The sequence below is a fragment of the Carex rostrata genome, chromosome 25 (genome assembly GCF_964058835.1).
Source record: "Carex rostrata chromosome 25, lpCarRost1.2, whole genome shotgun sequence".
Classification (NCBI taxonomy): domain Eukaryota; kingdom Viridiplantae; phylum Streptophyta; class Magnoliopsida; order Poales; family Cyperaceae; genus Carex; species Carex rostrata.
Window position 1 is genome coordinate 5,365,676 of NC_135942.1, and position 10,482 is coordinate 5,376,157.

Below are 10,482 nucleotides of genomic sequence, written 5' to 3' on the forward strand. Positions count from 1 at the left end.
TGTTAAATACTTAATAAATAGTAAAAAAATTCCAAAAAATATAAAATTTGATCTGCAAGCACATTTTAACATATCCATCAAGTTGAACGGTTTGGATTTTAAAAACTTTGAAAATACACGATGTTATCCGATATCACCAAAAAAGGGTGTCATCCGATCCCTCCTGATATATATAAAGTAAAATATATATATATATATATATATATATATATATATTTAAATATTCAATTCTAGGAGATTGGCTAAAGCATGATGAACGAAATATTATTATTAATATAATTTGGATTTTGACCTCAAGAGTTCAATAATGTTGGAATTTCCAGGAAGCTACACATAAGGCATGTACTGTACATGTATACGGATCCTTTCCTTTCTGGGCTATATATAACCCCTTTCTCTCCGACCTAATTCTGTACCAAGCACTAGTCTTTTTATCAACTAAAGAATATTACAGTTACAGAGAGAGGCCTAGCTGTTCGTTAAAAAATCTAATTTCTTCAATGGTAAGTAAGGCGCCTACATGCATGTCCTACGTGGACCTACATGCATGCGATTAATTAATTCCTTAATTTTGTTTTCTTTATAACATGCAGTTTGTTTTCAAGGTGCTATTTATCTTAGCTTGTATGTTTATTTCTTTTACCAGGAGATGTGCTCAGATGATTCCGAGATACTGTTTTTGAAATTTGAGAACCGATGCCCATGCAAAGGTTGTCCAGCCCAAATTCGCCGCGCTATTGTCACTTTTGATGGTCTCTCTCTCTCTCTCTTCCTCCAATTTGATTATGCATTTCTGCTATATGTTAATAAACACTACGTGTGTTTTATATATATATATATAACCTTACCTTTCTTTAATTAGTTCCAATGAAATTTCTGATAGCACGTACAAACTTTGCTTCTTTTTTTTAATGCTTTCTGCAAGTATTATTATGTATATATATATATTGATTATATGGTTGAATTGTGAAAATATCATTAGGTGTTAGAGAAACAAGAAGTGTCGATTACGATAAGGGAACTGCTGAATTGATTGTAAACGCAGAGATCGCAAAAAACCCACAAAAACTCTGCAATTGGATTCTGAAGGAGACGAGGAAGCATGCATACGTCGACAACACATACAACACATCTTACTTGGTAATTAACTATATCATCTCTATCTTCCTTTTTATTATATATGAAAGCAACAAAGTAGTCATATTCTCAAACACTGAAATTCAAGCCTTTTTTATATAATTGAATCCCCTCAGAAACCACCAAGTAAAACAATTATCTTACAATTATCTTATACATATATACATAATGGTATTGTATATATGATATGACAAATGATGTGTTAAATATTGGTTAAAGGATATCCAACTTTTTATATATAAGTTGAGTAAATTTAATGTTTTGATTAATATATATGGGACTAATCATGACACGTATTCATTTTGTCACCTGATGCATGCATATTTATCACTTATTGATATTAAAAATATCTCATGCATGTACTTCCTCAATATGTGGAATGTTTAATACTTTAATATAATTAATTGGAGACAAAAGATGTCACTTGTCTTTACCAGTTTTTTTTTGCTTGTGCCAACACATCACTTGATGTGGCTGTTTTTTCTTCTTTAATTAAATATTGTAACTCTGCTCTCGTTGTTTCAGCATGAAGACTGCCATGGCCATGGACAGAGAAAAGAAAAAATAGTTTTCAGGGAACACAGAGACCGAGAGATTCGTATTACTAAATACTACTAGATGAAGCAACAGAGTATATATATATTTTGCAATGTTCTAAATAGCGATTATAGCGCTATAGCTTCGAAAAAGCTATAGCGCAACTATAGCACAACTATAGCTAGCTATTTAGAATTATTATAAAAGAAAAACGGTTAATAGCGTTATAGCTTTTGAGGTCCGAAAAGGCTATATAGCTAGCTATTTAAAACCCTGATATTTTGCGTTATTTTATTATTGAGTGCTTAAATATTGTATTATTGAAGTGTGATACTGTTAAGGATTTTAGATTTAATAAGGTTTGCTTGTTCTTTACGTACCTTATTAATTACTTGTAACATGCAATTAATGTGTGGGTAATGTTTGTATCAAAGTTTGCATCATTATACAGTTCTTAATTTGCTGTTACTAATAAGTCATATATTCAACATTTTCTTGTGGGAATTAAGACTTTAACAACCCATTTCAATGTCAAAAATATCATTTTGATAGCTGCTTTTGGAAATTGTGTGGTAAACTCTATGCTGGTCAAAACAGAAGTCTGGGTGAATACGGAACTATAATTTGATTGTTTTGGAATTTTTGACAACAGATTCTCAAAATCTGTTGACAATTCTGACAAACATTAAAAATAATTATAAAATCTAATAACTGAAATGTAATTATTTATACATCAGGAGGGTTTAATACTTTTGTTTTGTGTCTCCATCATGTCTTCATTTTTTAAACATTAATAAGTTATTAAAATAAAAACTCAAATATTAAAGTAAAATTATTAGATCTAATATCATTTTCACTATGCACATACAAAAGATTACAATACTTTGAATTTGTATTAATCAGGATCAAGAGCTTGTAAAAGATACATTGAATTAGATAAATGCTGGATATTGATTTTTCAACTTATTGATTGATATAAAAATAAAACCGAAAAATAATAAAAAAAATTAAGGGCATGTAGAAAATAATATATATTACATTTAATAGTTTGAGATTTTTATTATTACAAAATAAAAAATTGGAGACATAATGGAGACACAAAAAATAGAGAATTTGAACCCTTCTCTTTATATATTATATAGTCATATAGATATACGTGAAAAATAATAATAGTTATGTAAAATTTGTTATTAGTTAACTTATATGAAACTAATTAATTTACAATAATCAACATTTCATATTAGTTGATGGGATAAATCAAATGATATGTAAACTATATGCAATGATCTCATCTATCGCCTATAGCTAGATCGCCTGTCGCTCTCACTTGCTATATGCAACGATATTTAGAATATATACTTCATCAGAAGATGCATGACAACCGAAGAACTTTATTTATTAAACATTACACTAAGAAACATAATTAATTATGCAATCATAAAATAAATGCGATCACTCAGCCTTAAATGTACAAACAATCTCTGTTGCTTTCTAACATGAACTTTATTTCAACCTTTCTCTCTAAAATCATTTTTTTATTTCGCAAAACTATAAAATTGTAAAATTTAAGAAAAAATAAATGAGATGCGTCATGTAAAAGTAGGAACAATATATTAATAAAAAAAATATACAACGGCCAAATAGAGTGGGAAAAATGGCACAGTAGAGCTGGCTCTGTTACGGAACGACACGGCATTTGTGTCAGTCACGTGATCATTCGCGTGTCCCGTGCCGTGATCATTCGCGTACCGTGATTATCTTTTGAAACTTTGGCACGACACAGTATGTCACGTGAAAATTCTAGTCACGGTACGGTACGTAGTCATGCGAGTCACGTGTAATTAGGACCATTAGATATTGATTGAATGGTGAATCTTGAATAAACTAACTTAAATTATGATTAAATGGTCATGTGAGTCACGCGAGGCACGTTTGGTCACGGTGTGACTCACGTGGTGTGACCATTTGCGTATCGTAACTATCCCTTGATATTTTAGTCACAACACGTCACGTGAAAAATTAACTTGATCACAGCCAAGCACCAACAAATTTTAAAATCTGACTTTTAAATTGGAACTAAGAATATAGAAGAGGTCAAACTAGCTAGTAAATGTTTAGTATATTAATTATCCATTATAAATATCTTACTTCTTATATAGTTATTAAAATTGAAGGAGAGACCGTCGTCTATTTTGACTGATATATACTGTTCCTAAAATTACATTTAAATCAGAATTGTACTGGGCTAAAAGTGTACAAATCCATTGATAAAAAACAAAAACAAAAAACAAAAATGTCAAAAGAAAAAGGCGTCAAATGATTTTTGTCCATTCATATATTATTTTCATGTGGATTGGATGAGAGTCCACGAAGATTGGGTCTTAGATTTTCTTTTATTTTCATCTTTTTAAGAACTTCGTTTATTTGGCGATTTAATTATCGTTCTAAAATTGAGTCAAAAACTTACATTGTGAAAATTGGACTTTTACAGGATGGTCTAATAATGTGATCGTCTCCCGAAATTTTTATTAATACTCAAAAAAATTACAAAATTACACAATCTATCCATTATCTAATGAAATTTTAAAAATTGCCCCTTCCGGTTACTAAATAACCGGACAAAGGTCTCCTTTCAGGTTATTTAGTCCCTGGATCTAGAAAAATGGTCCGGTTACTAAATAACCGGAAATGAGCTCTTTGGTAGTGTTGTTTGGCAACCATGGCTTAGAGCTCCTGGTACTCCTTAGTACTCTAAGGAGTCTTAAGCTCACCGAACAGGTGCTCCTTTCAAGTTTAATGCCACCTCCTTAGTGCTCCTTTTGCCCACTTTTCTTAAGCTTGCCCAAATTTTTAAGCCATGGTTTCACATGACTTAAACATTTTGTCAAGTTTAAAACTTTATTAAGAAAATTACTTTTTAACTTTATTGTCGAACAGGTGCTCCTTAGTATAGATTAAAATTTAAGTTTCACGTAGTTGCTGAACACATTCAATTATGAGGAGGGTTCAAATGTACCCAAATTTTTGTGCACCCAAATGCACCCTATCTTTCAAATCATTTTTCTTCGTTTTCAAAGTCCGAATAGTCAATCCGAACCATTAGATACGATCTATATAATAAGATGTACTTGGAGACCAAATTTTACATTTTTTGAAATTTTTTTTACTATTTATTAAGCCACTTTGAAAATCGCTGATTTTACATTTTTTGGTTCAGTTTGGTTCGGTTGCAATGTTAAATCGGTTCGGTTCTATTTTTGAAACCGAATTATAACTTCGGTTTGCCTAGTTCGGTTCGGGGAGAGTTGTTTATAATTTTTTTTTTTCCTTTCATATTTTTCTTGCTTGGGCTGTGGGGAGTGCAAGCATCTTTTCCTCAATTTATGTGTTGAGTAAATTATATTCTATTATTTTATACTATGGCTAATTCATTTTGGGAAGTTATTTGAAACTATTGTTTATTGATTGACATGAAGTTTAATTTTCGCACTCATTTGTTGTTACTTTTCATAATTAGAACTTCTTGTTTTCATTTGTAATGCATTAAAAGGAATAATGTATACTGATAAAACAAAATCACTATCCCGATAATAAGAAATAGTACTGAGCAAATTTTGACATGAGAGCCATTCTTTATTGGTTTAAATTGACTTGCCTTTTACTTACATGTCGTCATGACGTCATGCAATACGATAGTTCCAACCTTCTTTTGTTTAGTGTTTGACAAAACAAATTAAACCGAGTAGCTAGGATATAAACAGCTCTAAAATATCTCCAGGTTAAAGATACGGATCCGAATTTGATGAAATCCGAGGTTGGTACTGTTTATCTTAAAATTCCTGCAATCTGAATTCAACCATCGAACTGTTCTGAGATAAGTGCAAGAAAAAACCAGCTGTTTCGAGATGCGTTCTCGAAAAAATTCGATGGCTGGATATCCGATCTCGGAATTTCAGCTGATTTATTTCCTAAAGATACAGGCTTTGAACTCAGAGGAGAGGATATTGCGAGTCCGGTTACTAAATAACCGGACAAATGGCTCCTTTCCGGTTATTTAGTAATCGGGCCATTTTTTTGGATCCGGGAACTAAATAACCGGAAAAGAGATCTTTGTCCAGTTATTTAGTAATTGGAAGGGACAGTTTTCGAAATCTCATCAGAAAATGGATAGATTGCGTAATTTTGTAGTTTTTTTTGGGTATTAATAAAAATTTCGGAAGTCTCACATCAACGGAGCACTGGTCAATATTGATTTTTGTTGAAATGTACAAATCAAAATCTTTACCTAATTAAGACCTCGATCGTTTAATTAATTTAACACGAAAACGGTTCTCTGATTTCCACGAGATTGCTCGTGCGGTCTTACATTTCAATATGCATGGAGCACAAGGGCTAGTCATTTTCATTTAAAATTAATTAAAATAGTAGCCGAACAGTGGAATTGAATGAATAGTAAAAAAAAGTGAAGGAGTAGAATTATGATGAAAATGTGCAATTAATGTGAAAATTTTACATTTTTTGAAAAAAATTTATTATTTTTTTAGATAGGTAGAAAATCACTTGACCTAAAAAATTCTCCACCATTCAAATATTTGATTTTCTACCTATCTAGAAAAATAGTAAAAAAAATTCAAAAAATGTAAAATTTGGTCTCCAAACACATTAATATGAAGAACAAGATAAACGGTTCGGATCGACTGTTAGGATTTTGAAAACTCAAATATTGAGCCGTAGCACCGTAGCCCTCTATGCAAGCCATAGCACCGTAACCTTACTTGTATATATGTATATATATATCTTATTTTTTTCACTTTAGCTCTTCTATATTTTATTCCACTATTTCGTAGTAGAGGTAGAATTGGAAAACAGTGGCTTTTTCACATGTTGAAATTGGCTCAATTCCACTCTTTTGTTATTCCAATTTCCAAACATGCCGAACATTTTTTTGAAATCATGAGTTGGGGATCAAGCCATCCAACACACTTTCAAACTCCTGTGTATTATATATATTAGAGAGGATCTCATCACTTTCAGGGTTTCAAACCCATGATCCCCCCCCCCCCTCCCCACATGGTAGATATTTGTCTTTGCTACTAGATCAAATTAATGCAAGTTGTTTAAACATGCAGAACATTATTGAAATTATATGAAATATAAGTCTCTTCTCTTTTCCACTATTCCATATATTTTCCGAATGGCTTAGATATTATATTACAATATGTTAAGGATTATTATTTCAACCCCCCTCCCAAAAAAGGAAAATTATATAGCTAAAAGATCCACCACTAAGTCATTTCTATCATCATAAAAATGTTAGTTTAAAATTTAAAAAATGATTAAGAACCGCAGATTTAGTGCAGTGGTACGAACATTCATCTCTCTATGAAGAAATGCATGTTCAATTATTAAAAATAACATCTAAAATATACTGATTTATACTTAAACCCTTTAATAAAAAAAGGGCCCTGATAATTGTCCCCCCTGACAATTCTAAAAAAAAATACTTGTACGATGAGATATTGTTGAGATTTAATGTATGTTTATTGCATTAATAGAAGTTATAGGGTCCTTTTGGTAAGAAAGAAGTTATAAGATAGAATAGGGTTACGGATGTAATTCGTGATGCCTATAAAGGCCCAAATGAACCAAGAAATCAATACATTTTGTCATTTTTCTATTTGGTATCAAGAGCTAGGGTTTTCTGGCCGTTTTTTTCTTTTTCGCGAGTTACTGTAGCGCTACAGTACTCCGCCCAACACAGATCTGATCCATCAGATCCAAGGCAGAAGGAGCTCCGCCCGCCACCGCCTGGCCCGCTGACCTCCGCCCTGGCCGACACAGATCAGATCTGATCAGCTCCGCCCCGCCAGTTTTGCCACAGATCTGCCGGTGATGACCTAGCTCCGCCTCAATCGAGCACAGCACAGCAACAGCTCCGTTTTTCACCCAGCAGATTCGTTTTTTTTTTCTCTTTCACAGATCTGTTTTTTTTTGTTGTTTGTTTGTTTTGTCCAAACCAGCCACTTTCTCTCCTTCTTCTAGCCCGAACTAAGGTACGTTGGGTTTTTGTTGAGTGATTTGGCCGGCGTGGGGGGCCTATACCCCACGATACCCGAGTAGGGGGGTTTGATCGGGTTTGAGCTCGAATCTTGATGTGGTAGATCAAGATCGGGTCAAAAGGGGGAGATGATTTAGATCCGTATTGAGGTGCAAGATTGGATCTTTACGTGTGTTTGAGAATGTCAGGAGATGGTACGGGAGGTACGGGATTGGAGTGTCTGGGGAAGATCGATCCTGAGGTTTTGAAGGTCTTGGTTGGGCTCATACAGGGAGCTAGTGCCTCGACCAAGCCTGCTATCTCAGCACCTGCTCAGGTGCCGGTCAAGCTAGATCTTCAGAATGTGGAGCTGAAACTTGATGGATCAGCCACGTATTTGAGCTGGTCGCGTCGGGTTAAGAGGGCTCTATCAGGAAGGAATCTAGAGGGGTATTTGACAGGTGAGAAAGGGGAACCAACGAAGGACTCGGTTGAGCACAATGAGTGGAAGACTACTCATAGCCTGTTGCATACCTGGCTTCTGAACTCGATGGTCGCGTCTATCGCTGTCACGGTGGATGGCATAGAGGCCGTGAGTGATGTTTGGGGGAAGCTGCAGAGGATCTATGCAGGAGCCGACAACAACTTGAGAGTGTTCCAGATCGAGCGGGAGATAGAGGCAGTGGCACAGAGAGAGAGATCGATCCAGGAGTATGCCGCAGATCTGGAGCGACTGTGGGCAGACTATGATCATTTCTCACCACCCGCGTGCTGCAATGACCCTGAGTGCAAGAAAGGAGATGATAGAGTCCAGAGGAGGACTATGCACTTTATGAGGGGGTTGAACCCGGCATTTGAGCCAAGGTGTGCGGTGCTACTAGCTCAGCCGAAGATTCCCTCGCTGGATGAGGCGATCTCGGCTATGATACAGGAGGAGAGCCGGATGGGACTACAAGCTGGGGCAGGAGGACTTTCACAGGTGAAGTCAGCTCTAGCAGTCTCCAACTCAGGTAACACAGAGTACAGAGGCGAGACTCGACAGTGCTACAACTGTGGTGAGGTAGGTCACCTGAAGCAAGCTTGCCCTAAGCTACCCAAGGAGAGAGACACAGGTGGGAGGGGGCAGTTTGGGAGTCGTGGTCGCAGCCGTAGAGGTCGGAGAGGTGGAAGAGGAGGCAACCGGGCACATCTGATGGTTGCAGAGGAGGAGGAAGAAGCTGGTAGGGATCTCACCGAGGAGGATCAGGCACTCTTGGATAAGTTCTCTCAGATGCTGAGGAAGCAGAAGGCAGTGAGTGTGGGAGATAGTGCATCCACATCATCGGGATCAAAGGGTAACTTTGCTCTGTTTGCTCAGTCAGCCACAGGTACTTATGATTCACTTGCTCTTGCATCTATTCCTACCACTAGATCAGCCGAGTGGATAGTTGATTCTGGTGCGTCTAGGCATGTGACGGGTGCTGCTGGGGAGTTTTCTTCATATACTCGCCTAGCAGCTCCAGAAAGCATCCAGACAGCTGATGGTACCGCCCGGCCTGTGATTGGTAAAGGTGCAGTAAAGTGTACCAACTCTCTGACTTTGTCCAATGTTTTGCATGCTCCTTCTTTTCCCGTAAATCTCTTATCTATAAGTGCAATTATCCTCCAACTAAATTGTGTTGTTACTTTTGATATTCCTAAGGTGATCTTCCAGGAGAAGAGGACGGGCAGGAGGCTCGGGACTGGTACATGGCATAGTGGACTGTGGTACATGGATCGAGATGGGATGGACTCAGCCCTTTCGTCCATTGTGAAGAGCCCTGGAGGAGTTGGGAATAGTGTGGAAGATTTGTTGCTACTCCACCACAGGCGTTTAAGCCACCCTTCTTTTAGTCTTTTGAGTCGTTTGTATCCCCTTTTATTTGAAAAAGCTAATAAAGATAAACTTGTTTGTGATGCTTGTGAGTTGGGTAAGCACACTAGGAGCTCTTATGTTAGTTCTGGGTCTAGGAGTTCTAGTACTTTTGATTTGATACATTCTGATGTATGGGGACCTTGTCCTACACCTACTGTTAATGGTTTTCGATATTTTGTGACTTTCATTGATTGTTGTTCTCGTGTGACTTGGCTTTATTTGATGAAACACAAGAGTGAGGTTCTTTCGTGCTTTAGGGATTTTCACAAAGGGGTTCAGACTCAATATGGGGCAGTGGTAAAGGTATTGAGGTCTGATAATGGGACGGAGTACACCAACAGGGCCTTTGGGGAGTATCTGTCATCATAGGGAATAAAGCATCAGACCACTTGTCCTTACATACCTGAGCAGAATGGGGTAGCAGAACGAAAGAATAGACATCTCCTGGAAGTAGCTAGGAGTATGATGTTTGCCATGAATGTACCGAAGTACTTGTGGGGGCAAGCAGTCAAAACCGCTGCCCAACTGATCAATAGGATGCCCTCACGAGTATTGGAGTGGAAGTCTCCGTTTGAGGTGTGGCAAGGTAAGAATGGGGATATCCTTCCTTTGAGGACTTTTGGATGTATCTGTTTTGTGCAGGACAGAAAACTCAATGTGGGAAAACTGGACCCAAGGGCGGTCAAATGTGTCTTTGTGGGATACTCGGTCGCCCAAAAGGGGTATATGTGTTGGAGACCCATTGAGAAGAGGTTGTTTGTGAGTTTGGATATCACATTTCGAGAGCTTGAGCCATATTACACTTCTGAGGTTACCTCACCCTTTGAGGACTCGCTCGATATTGGAGGTACGAGGCGAGAGGGGGAGAGTTGTAGTA

The 10,482-nt window shown here is 36.6% G+C and overlaps 2 protein-coding genes across 2 annotated transcripts; both read left to right on the top strand.

The window, feature by feature from the left end:
• Positions 1 to 412: 412 nt before the first annotated feature.
• On the top strand, positions 413 to 2,046 carry LOC144576078 (uncharacterized). The gene is made up of 4 exons (XM_078326328.1): positions 413 to 503; positions 647 to 752; positions 983 to 1,140; positions 1,663 to 2,046. The coding sequence occupies exons 1-4, from the start codon at positions 501 to 503 to the stop codon at positions 1,753 to 1,755; spliced, it is 360 nt and encodes a 119-aa protein (XP_078182454.1). The 5' UTR covers positions 413 to 500; the 3' UTR covers positions 1,756 to 2,046.
• Positions 2,047 to 7,906: 5,860 nt separating this feature from the next.
• Positions 7,907 to 9,929, top strand: LOC144543639 (uncharacterized). The gene is made up of 2 exons (XM_078291974.1): positions 7,907 to 9,078; positions 9,393 to 9,929. Exons 1-2 carry the CDS (start codon positions 7,914 to 7,916, stop codon positions 9,446 to 9,448), a joined length of 1,221 nt encoding a protein of 406 aa, XP_078148100.1. The 5' UTR covers positions 7,907 to 7,913; the 3' UTR covers positions 9,449 to 9,929.
• The last annotated feature ends 553 nt before the right edge of the window (positions 9,930 to 10,482 follow it).